Consider the following 14,957-nt stretch of genomic DNA (forward strand, 5'->3'; position numbering starts at 1 on the left):
TCTTCATAGGCTCGGAAAATGTACGCCCTGTCTTTCTCAAACCGGGATCCATGAACAGGTATATACTCGGGTTCTTGTAATCCATCCGCAGTGATATATTAAATTTGCGACTCACTCAACTTCGCAGTACATCTCCACGTGACTCCTAACAGACGGCATCATCAAGAAGCTCCAACAACGGGAGCAGCGCCAAGATACGCAGCTGCTGTCGTGCATGATGGTGGAAGATCCGCGTGACGGCGAGCTTTCGAGCTGCACCTCCTCCCCCCCAATGGAAACCCTCCCGTCCCGCAGCCTTGATGCACGAACTGCCACCGTGCTCAAGACGAAGGCTAGCATCGCGCTATTACCCCGCTTCTTCAAGGGCACGTCTCGCGTACAGCTACATCAGTGCAAGTATAAAACAGTATGAGGTTCAGTGTACCCGCTACAAGCGCCGCTGATTGATTTGCACCTCCGCCTGGCTGATGGCCGCCATGCCCGCTCGAAAGTGCCCCCATGCCATCCACCACCCTCTGACGCCCATCTGCTCTATGAGTTCGGTCCTCTGCCTGGGAACCTGACCGGTTCTGTGCTCACGTACAGTACGCGATCTCTCGTTTAATCATACAACGAGCGGAGATCTGCCTACGTGATTGTCACCATGATCGACCGGCCTCACGTCCCCTCCAAGTCACTCTGAAGAAGCTAGAGAAAGCTTGAGTTGCCCGCTCTCCCATCTCGCATGCCATGCACAAACGTCATTTGCGCGAGACCTAGCCACAATAGCTGTAGCTGTCTGCTTTCAACCTCGAGCAGCAGACCACGACCCCTCTCGCGTGAGCCTCCCGCCATGTCGTAAGGTCTTTTGTTCCTGTTGTCACTGTTACTTCGCCTTCAGCTTGGCCACTTGGTTTCACTTCAGCTTCAGCAGCAGTCGCCGGAATGTTCTGCTTCATGGCGCTAACGTAGTACCTCGCCGTTCCACAGATCATCTCCAGCCTCGAGGCGCAATCTAAAACTCACACCTATATCGGCCGCGGCTCCACCATTCACAATGTCCGCCGACGCCTCGGCATTGCACTCCCTGAACCATCCGCCGGAGCAGTACCCTGCCTTCCCTCAGCCGGCGGTGTCGCCAAACAATCCTAGGAAACGACGTGCTTCGGGCAACGCCGTGGGGCCTGCAACGGCAGCGACCTCTTCCACCAGCTACGCTGACCCCATTGGGGTAGCGGGAGGAACCGCAGAGCTGGAGACACCGGCAGCGCCACCAGCGAAGAAGGGGAGGACGAACACACCCTGGACTCCAGCGGAGGAGCAGCGGTTAAAGACTATGAGAGATGCTGGCAGCACCTGGAGTGAGATCGCAAAGGTACTTGACATGTGAACGTGAGGCGATGATTACAGAGAGCAGGGTGGGCTAACAGATCTGCCACTTTGCTAGACCTTTCCCACGAGGACCGAAGGAAGCGTGAAGAAGCATTGGTACAAGGTACTTACTCACGACCTCTGATATTCCCTTTTGGTTCCTGCTTACACAATGCTGAATAGGACATGCACTACGCAGAGTTTGCCGAAGACGAGGTGTGTAATCCTACAGATACTCACCGTCACGGCCTGTGCTGACCTGCGAGGTAGAGTGCCGCGCTGCTAGCTGCGATCAAAGATTATGAAGCGAGCAAGTGGAAGGTAATAGGACAAAAAGTGGGCAAGCCTGCAAAGGTAGACATTCCTCGCCCGTGATTAGTCCGATGTCGGACGTCTCGAGCTGACTGTAAGCAAGGCCTGCGAGCAATATGCGAAAGAGCACTTCGGTGGGAAAGTATGATACCTCTGAGAAACAGTCTGCATCATGCTGGTTTAGCGTCATCTCTTTCCATCTATGATACCAGCTCTCTAGCCGTGGTGGAGCATTGCATTTGGGAAGTCTGCCGGTAGCCGGTTGGGTTTGCTTTATTCAAACACACAGAGATGAGAACGGCTTTTCTTACCCTCAGAGTCATTGAAGCATCTAAGGTTGTGTCGGCCGCTCATCTGGATAACCTATAATTTCGGATTCTGGGAATCTCCGCTTCGAGATTGCTTTGTAACAGCCGTTGAAGGCGATATGTTGGCCTTGGTCGTAGGTTGACTCCAAAGAATACAGAGTCATCTGCATAAGTCTCAAGCTCTCGCACAACGAAGAGCGTAATTGGAAGCGCAGAAGTAAACCATCGACGAGTTTCTTCGCATTCCTTGATTCTGTGTTCGGAAATGCCTGTAGATCTATTGCTTGCGGTTTCTTCCTTCATTAAGCGAAATGGTGCTTTGGAGAACCAGGCCTCGCACCCTGCATCCTTAGACCGCTCTTCCGTGGGTTCCCGCGATGTGGGATGTCTGCATGTTGCCTTTCGAGTATCGCCCCATCCGCAGCGAGCTCTCAGTTGACGAGCACGAGCGAGGTCGCTGGACCTGTATGTAGGGACGCTTGTGCGACATGAGGGAGTCTGGATCCTCTCACGACGTTCCAGAACCGTGGTTGATAGTCAAGGAAGTGCCGGGACGGAATCCTGACCCAGATGTCTGTCCGGTCGAACGCATTGCAGAACTGACGGCTGGCTGAAGACTTGCGAGCTTGTAGTAAAGAGCGGTCAAGTTTGATCGAGTAGCCACGGTAGGCAGTCTCCCGAACTTCGAGGTAGATTCAGAACTCCGGTCGCCAGAGATTGACTGTTCAAGAGCATGGTCAGGAAGCTTGAAGATAGCTTCACCGCGGCGAAGACTTGAGCAGAAAGAGATGCAGAAGATGTGACGAGGATGCCGGGTGTGGAACGCGCGACCGGGAAATCACCACGTCACATGATCTCCGTAGCCGGCCGCCAAGCAGCGAGTTTGAAACGACCTCGAACCGTTGTTTCGCTGCACTTCGCTCCACAACAAGATCGATGCAACGCGTTTTGGATTGCCGAACGGTTATGCGCAGTCTGCTGTCCCGTCGACTGCATGTTCGGCATTGGACAGAAAACGTTGAGATGGCTCTTTGCCATTCGATGTGCGGAAGCGCAGGTAATGAGAGACTGCGACCGGACGCGTATGTACTAGGTGTATATGCTATAGGTTCCCGAAGTAGCATAGATGTGGACTCAAAGCCTCGTTTGGGCACTTGGGTCTTCCTTGATGGGCTAGCACGTAGCAAAGTCGACGGATCATTTCCTATAGCTGGTACAGTTCATGCCCAACATCCTACGAGCGTTGCCGTACAACCGCTTCTTGTACTCTGTTCTTCGAGATCACCGAGATTTCCGATCGGTCAGATGCTCTCTGGTGCCGCGTGTTGCTTAGTGGGAACGAGCCGCCCGAACTCGTTGGGCTCCTTGATTGCGGCATGGGGACATGAGGTAAACGGTCATAGGGTTCTTCCTCATTGCATGCGGTTCCTTGATCTTCCAGGATAATTTCTTCTCAGTGTCTTTCGCATGTCATCCAAATACGGACATTGTGCTGAGAACTCCCACCAGACTTCGATACAGGTGACTTCTAATTACGTCAGCTAGAGGCCTTAGCTGACAGTGCTGAGACGCTCAGGGGACGGCTTTCAGTCGGTGTCGCTAACCACTTAGAATTCGAGAACCGCCGCATGACAGCACACTCAACAAGTAGCCACTGTTCTCACGATCCAGTGATAGTATCGCCCACCCGTGCCTGCGGTCACTGCATGATGCTCGCATCAAAATCAGGTCTTAGATCTTACCGCCTTCAGCAAGGCTGTCATATCTCAGAGACCGATGTTTTCCCATCAGGGTAACTGACGTCTCTGTGTGTGCGCTCCCACGGAAGTGTTGCAGTTGCGGGTCACGGGTTCTCATATTCCGCGAAAAAGTCTTCGAAAGTTGAACTGTACCCTGCGCTTGCGTTACGAACTTCTACAATGCGCAGAGCACCCGGCTAGGAGCAAAATCGTCTTGTTCTACCACTCTTATAACAGCGCAGCCTATGGTCTCTTACGCCCGCTAAAACTCGTCAGCTCAAGGCACATCATCTCAGCCAGCTTTACCCGCAACACCTGCCAGAATAGCTCGTGCATGCTATTCGGAGCACATGCCATACAATTCCCACGATCCGGCTGCGGCGATCTCAACGCGTTTCGACTTTTGGCCTCAGGCCCCCAATATTGGTCTGCCGAAGCTAGCGAGCTTTGGCAGTCTTCATGCAGAATTGCAACACTGGCGAGATCTTACCGGGATTTGTCCTTCGACTACGTCCTGCAAGGCCACCCAGAGCAAGAACAAAGCCAGGCTTCCAATGCCGAGCCTCGACGCGCCTTCGACGACCAGTACGGGTTACCAAGCCAGAGCCCGTTTCTGCAATCACCTCCGCCGCATCAAAGATTCCAGCAGCATGGAGGCCACCATGGCTTCGTACAAGTCCCGAACGTGGAAGCTCATCCGAGTTTGCAGCAAGCGCCTTTCCAACAACATGATCAGATGGCCCAGCAGCAGCCTCCGACAGCCTACACTGCCGGATTCGGTCATCTTCCCTACGCACCACCCAGCCGAAAACGTAGCAGACCAGAGCAAGACCTCCAGCAACATCTGGAAACCTATCAAGGTTTACCTAGACGAATTTCGGAGGTCACAGCGGGCTTGCCAGTGGAGCTCACGCCGCACGGTTACCGTACGCAGCCGCAACGGCTTCCGCTTGAGCTTCCGGGAGGCGCTGCGCTCCCAGCGCCCTCAATGCCTCCGGCACCGCCGCAGCACCATCACCATCGCTTACCGAATCAGCCTCCGCCCGGAAAGATGCGCCGTTACGAAGAGTCTCCGCCAGTCCAGGAACAGGGCCAAGCCAGCGTGGTCGGACAAGAAGGCATGCCGCCGCCCGCAGCAAGACCTCGTGGTCCGAAGCTCAAATTCACCCCGGAAGACGACCAACTGCTCGTCGACTTGAAGGAAAAGAAGAATCTCACATGGAAGCAGATCGCGGATTTCTTCCCTGGGAGAAGCTCTGGCACACTTCAGGTGCGCTATTGCACGAAGCTGAAGGCGAAGACAACGAATTGGACAGAAGAGATGGTAAGCATGCTAAGAATTTACTTGCATCAACTAGGTACCAGTCAACAACCATCTTACGCACCGCTGACTATCCTGATCATCAGGTGGATAGATTGCGCCAGGCCATGCGGGAATACGAAACCGACCGCTGGCGCATCGTCTCCGCGAAGGTCGGCAATGGCTTCTCACCTGCAGCTTGCAGAGACAGGGCAGCGGAGCTGCAGGCCGAAGCAGATCTGGAAGCTGAAGAAGGTTACGAGCAAACTGAGCTCGGTGGCGGCTCAAGCGATCCTGCAGCACCCTTCCAGTAAAGCTTGTTCGTTATGATACCACTTCAACCTCTCCAAGCGCTGTCACTACACTAGTCATAAGAGCGTACTTTTGAAACAGGAGATTGTCTTTCGTGCCCTCTTTTCACGTACTATTGCCGCTTCGATCTATTGATTTTCTATAGTAGACATATTTTTCCCGGTGCCGAAGACTCTCCACCGAGTCACAACGTTTGACATTCCAAGTCATTGGTACAAGTCCTGCACTAAACTCATCTCCAAATGAATGTCTCCGTGACTTCGTACATCTATGCGATTCTCGGTCTGAGTTGGCATCAAAATAATACGTTACCGTGCATGTGGACTAACGTCGATAAGAGCCTTTAGTCTTTGACCAATCGGTGGTCGACCGTACTAGTAAGTTAGAAAAGAAAGTTGTCCAATACTGTCTCCACAGGGTCAACGCTAAGCAGACCGACGACTGCGGGGTGCAGACAACTGCGGGGTCCATCCATGGCTTGCATGAATACGACCAGGGCGTCAAATCAAAGGGCAAGGGGACCATGTGAAGACATTCGAGGTCGTCAGAAAAATAAAGATGTACCCGAAGAGGAGGATATCCTCCCGCTCTCCTCTCGTCTTTCCTCAGGAGACTGCCCTTACCGCCTGATTCGCCTAAGGCTCAATTGACCCTCGACATGCCTATTCCAACAGAAGTCGTGGGCAGCCTGCCGCGCCCAACATGTACAGCCTCCCATCAAACTACTAGACTGACACGTGCTAGTTCCCAGTACTGATACCGCCTACCATCAGACCTCCAACAAGCATTCGCCGACTACGACGCCTCCAAGATCTCGCAATCCGACCTCGTCGCCGCGCAAGACAAAGCCGTCGAAGACTCGCTCAAGCGCATGCGCCAGACGGGCGAGACCTACATCACCGACGGCGAGCAGCGCGCCTCGTCCTTCGCGACGTACCCGATCACCGACACGCTCGGCGGCACCGGGCTCGCAGACAACCTCGCACCAGACGGGCAGTACTTCGCGATCTTCGACGACGGCCACCATCGGCAGCTGCCGCGGCTGGTGCGAGGCCCGATCAAGTACAAGACGTATGCGTGGCAGAACTTCGAGAAGAGCGCGGAGTTCGCGGAGGGGGCGCCGATGAAGCAGGCGGTCATTGCGCCGAGCATGCTGTATCTGCTGTATCCGCTCAATGGCACCGTGGAGGGGTATCCAAGGGAGCAGTTCGTGGAGGATCTGGTTGACGAGTGCGAGAAGGATATCCGCGGCTGTTTTGAGAAGGGTGCGAAGCGCGTGTCGATTGATTTCACGGAGGGGAGGTTAACGGCGAAGAACGATAGCAGGAATCCGTGGACGGGAGCGAAGTTGTTGGATACGTTCATCGAGCTGAATAACAAGTCTGTCATTCTCGCGTGGAGCCTGGGAAAGGGGTGTTGAAGCACTTGCAGCTGACGAGAGCGCTTCTAGAGTTCTAGAACGCTTCACTCCCGAAGAACGATCTAATATTGGGATCCATACATGTCCAGGTAAAGCTCTTCCTTCAAGCAATGAGACAATTATGATTCAATAATCATAGGTGGCGACTGCGATTCTGTCCACTCCGGCGAGGTCGACTACCACGAGCTACTGCCGTCGCTGTTCAGGATGAACGCGGGGTACTTCCTCATACAGCTGGCCTCAGAGAAAGACAAGGAGAAGGTGTACAAGGAGATTGGCGAGAACATCCGCAAAGACGCGAACGGCGTGAAACAGGTCGCCTTCGTCGGCGTGGTCAATCCGCTCGATCCCAAGGTTGAGGAGCCGGATGAGATTTGTAAGGCGTTGATGACGGCGAGCAAGTACATTCCGCTTGACCAGCTCGGGGCGACGGATGATTGTGGATTCAGTCCGTTTAGCATTGATGTGAAGTACGTGGCAGACTGGTGTCAACTACTCACGATGCGCATGTGCTGATAGCTCATAGGCCGAAGCACGGTTCGCCGGATTTTGCGAGGGATGTTGCGTTTCAGAAGATTGCGAACCGTATCAAGGGGGCGAAGATGGCCAGTGAGAAGCTAGGTGTTTGAACCAGTCGTAGATGACTGAGATACCTGTGAGTTGTCAATACAGTAATGATAATATGACTTCACTTTGCAACCTGCGAATGCCTCCACCATGACAGGGTCTTGATTGCTAATCAATAGATGCTTTTGCGAGGTCCAGCACAGTGTTCTCGCGCCGGGATTGCTCAACAACGCACTTTTGATGCGAGTCGGTTCTTTTGGAAGTCCTCTTCTATAAAACTCAACGACCTTAAGAGCTGACGAAAGAATTACACACAAGACCGCAAATTGTCTATTGAGTTGTTTCAAGGCCTTGCGGTGCTTTGTGAATGTATCTGTCCTTGGTATCTTGTCGTATCGAAGCCAGCGCTTTGCACTGATAAACAAATATATATACTTCGAGCGGGGGCAGCCCTCATGATCTATCTGTAAACTACCTGTGAGTTCAGCTGACCTCTCGCACCTCTTACGAAATCGTCGGACACACTTTCCGAAGTGGAGTCAGCAGCCATCTGTGTACAGCGCAAGTCGTAGAAAGACGCATCCGAGACCTTCTTCCATTTTATCGGCCTCGGCTATATTGGTGCGATAACTACGGAGGCGAGATCCAAAAGGTAGGGGTTGTCATCGGATTAGCTACTATCTTTACCCGGTTACTCGGTGCGGTCTTGACACTTATCACGGTGCGAGTGTGCCATGCGTGGCTGCTTGTGACGAGCAATTTTACGGACTCTCCGGATGCTGAGCAGGGTCAATCAGGTCGAAAACGGGACCGTAGGCCTAAGTCGTGTGAGTAGTTCATGCGATCAATCCTTGCTTGTAGTTGGATCCCATGTACATGGAGAGTACTCTCCTGTCTCTAAGCTCTTCATATCCTCAGCGGAAAGCTCGAAGTCGTAGATGTTGGCGTTCTCTTCAATGCGGGACTTCGTCACCGACTTAGGCAGAGGGACGAATTTCTGTCAATACAACGACGGTCAGTTGTCGCTCCCTTCCGACGACAGTTATGGGGCCACTTTACCTTTTGTAGGCTCCACCGCAGCAGTATATGTGCTGGTGTTTTGTTATGCTTCTTGGACAGCGCAACAAGCCGCTCATCATCCATGCGCGTCGACCGAACTAGAGGCGAATATGCCTACAGCAAGTCAGCGATCAAGCTCAACAAGCTCACCAAGGATCTGCTCACCTCCAGCAAGACCCCTCGCTTCTCGCACCACTGCACAATATCCGGTCTCGCCAACCACGGATGCAGCTCCACCTGATTAACACTCAAAACGCCCGCCTTCCCCTTCCCCTCCTTCTCCTCCACCTCTTTTATATACGTCTCCAGCTCCTCCAGATGGTGCACTCCATAGTTCGACACCCCAATTGACCTGACCTTACCCGCTTCTACGGCTTCCGCAAGCGCCTTCCACGCGCCCAGCCGTCCCTGCTTGCCTCCATACGGCGCATGCAGCAGATACAGATCCACATACCCCAAACCGGTCTTACTCAGCGTCTCATCCACGCATTTAGCAGCGTCTTTGTAGTTTATAGCCCTCGGGGGCACCTTGGACGTGAAGAAGATCTGCTCGCGCGGTATGCCTGCGCGCTTGATCCCCGCTGCGGAGGGCGCTTCGTTGCGGTATGCGGTTGCGGAGTCGACGTGGCGGTAGCCGGTCGCGAGGGCGTGGGCAACGACGTCTTCGGCGATGTCGGCGGGGGTTTGGTAGATGCCGTAGCCTAGGATGGGGATTTCGTAGCCCGAATTCATGCGGTACTTGGAATTGATGTCGAGTTTCGCCATTGGAGCTGTGCTGGCGAACGTCCGGGCGCAGCTTGGCTGGATATGTGCTGAGAGCGATTTTAGACGGGCTATGGCACTCATGACAGGTGTTGCGGGTGTAGGTTCATTCTGATGGTGGAGAGATCATGTCATGGTTGGAGCGGAAGTCACCTGCCACCGCGATGCCGGTTTACGCGTTTCGGCGTAGCGCATCTCGCTGGCCCAGAGCCACAACCCCAAACAACATCCGCAGCACAACAGCCTCTAGAAGCATTCTAAAAGCATTCTAAGAGCGTTTCGCCAAGCGGCAGCACTGCTGGAACCGCTTCAATCGCGCCCGCGACGCTGTCCCTCCTGCGATGCACCAGACTCCGACCGCTCCACATGGCCGCCATGGAGCTCGTCATCCTGTCCTCGTCTCCCCGAGGCCCGGCTGACTTCGTTGTCACGCCGCCAGGAAGGCAGCAGAGCGCTCCGCTCTCAGTTCCTACCTCTCCGCTAGACTTACCTTCACTACCGGAGCTGATAAAGCGGAAGCCGGGCGGTGCACTGAAGAGCGCACCGCGAGCTGCGCGGCTGCCCGAAGGCGCGACTTCGGGGGTTGCGAGCGCCGTCAGCATGACCAGGGAACGCCGCTTGAGCCTCACTCCACCAGAAGAAAGGGCGAAGAAGGAGTCGGTGTGGGATGTTCCGTGCGACCATGGGGCTGGGATGGCCGATGTGCCGGTTAAGAAGGCTGCAAAGCGAGCTGCGAAGCCAAAGGCGGAGGGTGAACCCGTGCCGAAAAAGCCGAGAAAATCCAGGGCAAAGTCCGCCAAAATGGCGACTGTGGGAGAGGAGGTCGAGAAGCCAGGAGCTCCGGTTGAGTCAAATGTAACGGAGCCGGCAGACAAGGCAGAGGCTGCAGCGAGCCACATTGCGCAGGATGATGCGCCCGTTCCTACGAAGACGAAGAGGGCGGCTAAGCCCAGAGCGAAGAAGGAGAAGGAGAAAGACGAGACGCAGACCAAGCTCAAGAAGGGCAGAGTCACGAAGCCGAGAGCCAGTAAAAAGCCTGAAACAGAGGAGGGCGCGGCAGCAGCATCGGCGCCCAAAAAGAGAAAGAAGACGAGCAAAGTATCCGAACACTTCGTGATTGCTGAGGTAGATAACGAGCGTCTGGCTATAGATCAGCAAGGAGTAGCTACTGAGGAGGGGTTGGTAATTGAAGAAGCCATCAGGCGGAGGATGGACTGGACGCCTCCGAAAGACACAAAACTGGTGGAGCCCGAGCCCACGGAACCTCATAAGGAGGTATTGCCTGTGTGTATATCTCAGGAGCCTCCAAGATACAAATTTGCCGCCTTAATGACCGACTTCGCATACGGCCCCGGTATTGCCGATATCCCGGCTATATCTCCGACGCGAGAGCCGTCTGGAGAAGCCTCGACGAAGCGGCGGCGAATCGAGGTCCGCACCAGATACGGTCTATTTCTACTGCGTTGTTGCTAACCAAATGTGTAGCTTATCGATCCCGTTTTGCCAATTCAGAGCCTCCCGCCGTCTGCGCAGGCTGAACCCTCTCCAGCCAAAAAAACGAAGCAACCGAAAAAGAAGGCGAGAACCATCACGGATCTGGCAATGGCCCAGTATAAACCCCTCGACCCAATCACTGCGGACGCTCCAACGATCTCCGCCTTCTTCGCGCCTCGTCTGGATAGCACCGAAGACAAGCCAGTTGTGCAAGACGCTCCCGACGTCGCTAAGACGAAGTCTCGTAAAAGAGCACCACGGAGTAAATCACCGGTCAAAGGCGGCGCCAAAGTCAAGAAGCCCGCCGCCAAAAAGAAGAAAAAAGTGGAGCTCGTGAAACCCACCCTCCTTTCTCCAATATCCGCTATGCATAAGATGAGTCACCAAGATATCCTCTTTGGCACTTCGAGTCAGCTTACGCGAGAGGATTCGCCGACGTTTGTTCGAGACCTGCAACAAGCTATCCGAGAGTCGGAAGCCTCCGTTGATGCTGAACTGGTTTCTAAGGTCGCGCCGGTGAGTGTGGGCAGTAGTTTGGCGCTCGTCAGGGCCAGCCGTGGTTTGTGGTCTGCTGCCACGAGAAGCTTCGACGATGATCTTTTGGCTGCTGAGGAGCGCAGCGCATTAGAGAACCTTCCAGTCAATGACCATCTGTCAGCCGAGGAAGCACTAGAGGCGGCCATGATCGAGCGGGAGGTTGTCGAGATTGAGGACACCGAGGCCGGCTCGGTCGTATTGGAGACTTACAGCGCGAACGGCGTTGAGGATCAAATCACCCAAGAGCAGGCAATGAAACATCAAACTCACGACTCGACATTGATTGGTATTGTCGAAGAGCAACCGCCACCAGATGTCCAAGACAACGATTGGACAATCTTGAGTGATGGCAAGCCGGGCACAGTGCTTTCTGTACCTACAACTGTAGAGCCTGATGGACCCATCTCTCCTTTACCGAAACCTCCGCCCGAAACCGATCGCGCTCCTACGCAGGAAGTAAATCTCCGATACGGAGTGTCGCAAACAAAACCACACAAAGCGAATGCAGATACGCAGAACAGACTATCAGTCCTCCAAGAACGTGTCGTGCTACAGCCTTTGCCAGTGAATGTAAGCGCACCCAAACCACTTTCATCTAAAGCAGAGGCCAAGCGCGCACTTGAGTCAGTTCCGCCTTCGAAGGGTCTCGCATCGACGGCACCAATCAGCGCTATCAGAACAGATGTTCCCACCGAGCCGCAGCCGGAGCCCACGAAGCGGCCTCGAGGACGTCCCCGCAAGACTCCTCTGCCCGACTCAGCCGAAGCCGCGCCCACAAGAAAGCGGACTAAGACGACAGCTGTGCTGCCAGATCCACCCGTCACACCTAAGAAGTTCAGGAAAAGAGACAGCGAGTGGACCAACATCGACGAAATCGAAGACTCGGAACAAGACTTCACGCCCTCCCCACCCCGCCGCGTGACTTCTCCCGCCTCACCTCCGCTCCAACTAATCCCGCCAGCGCCTCCTGAACCTCCTGCGCTTAGCTCTACCGTCCCCACCGCCGCCCAGACTACAAACGGCAAACCCGACCCCGCATCTCTCTGCGCCCACCTCTTCCCCCTCATCACCCGTCTAGTCAAAACCGCGCCCGACACAACCGACCCCCGGCTACCAAGCTGGCACGAAAAGATGCTGCTCTACGACCCCATCGTGCTGGAGGACCTGACGGCGTGGCTTAATGCGCAGGGGCTTAGGGCGCCGGGGAAGAGGGGCAAGGATGGGGCTGAGAAGGTGGAGGAGCTCAAGCCGTGGGTTGTGCAGAAGTGGTGCGAGGAGATGAGTGTGTGTTGTCTTTGGAGGGAGGGGTTGAGGGGGGGTGTGAAGAATAAATACTAAAAGAAGTAAAGGGGTGGGGGGTGGTGCTTGGGGCATTTGGCTGGATGGGTTTGTTGTTGGGTTGCTTCTGTGTGTAGAGATATCCAGCTAGAGGCGAGCAGGTGCATAGACGGCACTTGGACGTATATACATTGCATTGCAATATCACTCGTACCGATGACAAGACATCCTTAGTTCTACAACCCAATCTTGCTACCACCACCCAATACATTTCACCATGTCCCATCTACCTCAAAATCCAACAGTATCGACGGCAAGCCACCAACACCGTTAAAGGTACTCTCCACATGCGGCCTAGCTCCACCTCACGATCCCCACACTCTCAGGAACCAACCCCGGATTGCGGGGAAAAGAGAGCCGGAATCACCTGGCAACGTGATTACCAAGCATAGAAGACGTGTTTTATTGAGTGCACGACGAAGCACGCAGCATTGCAGCAGTTGACAGTAGTTGTACAATCATGTCGAAAATTGTCGGGTATCTATTCGCCGTGGCGTTGCTGTGGCATGGAGCCTTCAGCCAAAGCCAAACCCAGAGTGCTCCAGCCTATACAGCTACCGAACTCCCCTTCGCCATAACCCCAGACACCATTGAAGGAGACCCCGACTACATCCCACCCATCTTCCCTATCCTCCCATTCACCAAATACGCCAACAACCCAATCCTATCCCCCAACCCCTCCAACGCCTGGGAATCCGCCTACCTCTACAACCCCACCGCCATCGTCCTCAACAACACCATCTTCCTCCTCTACCGCGCCCAAGACGCCAACCTAACCTCGAGCATCGGCCTCGCCTGGTCCACCTCCGGCACCAACTTCACGCGCCTCTCGCGCCCGATCATCTACCCGACCGAGGCCTGGGAGCTCGGCGGCGGAACCGAAGACCCGCGCATCGTCCGCGTAAATGGCACATTCTACGTGACCTACACGGCGTACGACGGCGTGAAACCACGTCTCTGCATCGCGACCTCGACGGATCTGCTCACCTGGACCAAGTATCCCCCGCTCTTCCCCAACTGGCTCGATGTAGCATTCTCCGACATCGACGTCCCCAGCGCGAGGGCCAACCACACCAAATCCGGCGCCATCGTCTCCGAGCCGACGGGGGATGGGCTTTACCACATGTACTGGGGCGACAGCAGCTTCTACCACGCGACCTCGCCGGACCTGTTGAACTGGACCAGCCTCCCGGCAGACCAGGCCTTCGCGACCCCTCTCCTCCCCTGGGAAAACCGGCTTATTGAGCCCGGCCCCCCGCCCATCGAGACGCGGGACGGGCGGTGGATACTCGTGTATAACGGCATGACGACCGGGCGAGTCGGGTACCCTAGGAACCAGTACAGCGTCGGCCAGATGCTGATAGATCCCTCCGGGAGCTTCAGATTCCAGAGACTGAATCAAAGTGACGAGAGCTATGAGCCTGCGCTGAGGGATGGGCCGGTTGCGCGGATCGAGAGGCCGATGCTGGTGCCGGAGCAGCCGGAGGAGCTGGAGGGGTTGGTTGATGCGGTTGTTTTTGCGGAGGGGCTTGTGCAGTACAGGGGGAGGTGGTGGTTGTATTTTGGGCAGGCGGACTCGACGTTGGGGGTTGCGACTGCGGAGGTGCAGCCGTGAGATGGCGGGATATGGGATGAGCTTTGGTAATAAGGTTATTTATTGCTAAGGCAGCTAAGGTTCTGGAGGAGCAGATGACTTGTAGCCTGACTGTGCAATGAGCAAGCTTATCGTACGTTGCAGGTGTGAGGTTCCACGATCGCTATGAATAGTACTTACCTATTAATTCTATCAGCAACAGAAATGGCAAAAACTCGTTTCTGAGAAACCCCCAATGTCTTCAACCAGCGAGTCTTATCAGACCCGGGGGTGTATTGACAAAGTGGGTTTTTTGCGTCCGGAATGTTGTCGATGATGATTGGGGGAGGTGTCGGGGTCGGTCAGATTCGAACTGGGCATATCGTGCTTCACTTTGACCCGAACCACCGGTGTGATCGCTGGTGAAGCTGGACACGCTTGCGCCACCTAGACTGTTAGTGAGAGTAATGCTGAGTCTTGGAGTAAATGTCCTGCGATATCAAAGCTCGGTACTAGGCATCGGTGTCAGCAGACCTTCGTTGCAATCTTCATAGTTAGGATGAAAGCGCAATTCGGCTCCTTTTCGCCCGTTCCTTCCTTGCCTCATTGCCGGATACGACGCGCTTGTGATAGAATTCATCTGCCCACTCAGAATCTCCACTGAAAGGAACATAAAATTAACCTGCAAACAAAGTCGCGCTCCCTGCTCTAAGATACAGTTCACCTTTCCCCACCGGCGCCCGCTCATCGCATGAAGCTAACCCCCAATACGACAAAAGGACCGACCCGGATTTCTTAAGCTACAGATTGTTAAAGTCGCGCAAGACCGACCCTAGCATCTGTCGAGATCCCCTTCCCTGGACTCAAAAAGCGGGCCCGTAGATTC

General features: G+C 54.8%; 6 protein-coding genes across 6 annotated transcripts; 5 read left to right on the forward strand and 1 right to left on the reverse strand.

Moving 5' to 3' along the window:
• Nucleotides 1-1,036: 1,036 nt before the first annotated feature.
• Nucleotides 1,037-1,725, forward strand: W97_06487 (uncharacterized protein; the record flags this gene model as incomplete). Its single annotated transcript, XM_007784361.1, has 4 exons — nt 1,037-1,354; nt 1,427-1,474; nt 1,534-1,566; nt 1,621-1,725. 4 exons carry the CDS (start codon nt 1,037-1,039, stop codon nt 1,723-1,725), a joined length of 504 nt encoding a protein of 167 aa, XP_007782551.1.
• A 3,035-nt stretch (nt 1,726-4,760) lies between these two features.
• Nucleotides 4,761-5,323, forward strand: W97_06488 (uncharacterized protein; the record flags this gene model as incomplete). Its single annotated transcript, XM_007784362.1, has 2 exons — nt 4,761-5,033; nt 5,117-5,323. The coding sequence occupies 2 exons, from the start codon at nt 4,761-4,763 to the stop codon at nt 5,321-5,323; spliced, it is 480 nt and encodes a 159-aa protein (XP_007782552.1).
• Nucleotides 5,324-5,979: 656 nt separating this feature from the next.
• W97_06489 (uncharacterized protein) lies at nt 5,980-7,370 on the forward strand (the record flags this gene model as incomplete). Its single annotated transcript, XM_007784363.1, has 5 exons — nt 5,980-6,025; nt 6,095-6,701; nt 6,772-6,830; nt 6,881-7,211; nt 7,268-7,370. 5 exons carry the CDS (start codon nt 5,980-5,982, stop codon nt 7,368-7,370), a joined length of 1,146 nt encoding a protein of 381 aa, XP_007782553.1.
• Nucleotides 7,371-8,152: 782 nt separating this feature from the next.
• Nucleotides 8,153-9,132, reverse strand: W97_06490 (uncharacterized protein; the record flags this gene model as incomplete). The annotated part of the gene is made up of 3 exons (XM_007784364.1): nt 8,153-8,305; nt 8,368-8,481; nt 8,533-9,132. The coding sequence occupies 3 exons, from the start codon at nt 9,130-9,132 to the stop codon at nt 8,153-8,155; spliced, it is 867 nt and encodes a 288-aa protein (XP_007782554.1).
• A 363-nt stretch (nt 9,133-9,495) lies between these two features.
• Nucleotides 9,496-12,498, forward strand: W97_06491 (uncharacterized protein; the record flags this gene model as incomplete). The annotated part of the gene is made up of 2 exons (XM_007784365.1): nt 9,496-10,560; nt 10,615-12,498. 2 exons carry the CDS (start codon nt 9,496-9,498, stop codon nt 12,496-12,498), a joined length of 2,949 nt encoding a protein of 982 aa, XP_007782555.1.
• Nucleotides 12,499-12,958: 460 nt separating this feature from the next.
• Nucleotides 12,959-14,113, forward strand: W97_06492 (uncharacterized protein; the record flags this gene model as incomplete). Its single annotated transcript, XM_007784366.1, has 1 exon — nt 12,959-14,113. The coding sequence occupies one exon, from the start codon at nt 12,959-12,961 to the stop codon at nt 14,111-14,113; it is 1,155 nt and encodes a 384-aa protein (XP_007782556.1).
• Nucleotides 14,114-14,957: the final 844 nt, after the last annotated feature.

The sequence above is a fragment of the Coniosporium apollinis genome (genome assembly GCF_000281105.1).
Source record: "Coniosporium apollinis CBS 100218 chromosome Unknown supercont1.33, whole genome shotgun sequence".
NCBI classification, from domain to species: domain Eukaryota; kingdom Fungi; phylum Ascomycota; class Dothideomycetes; genus Coniosporium; species Coniosporium apollinis.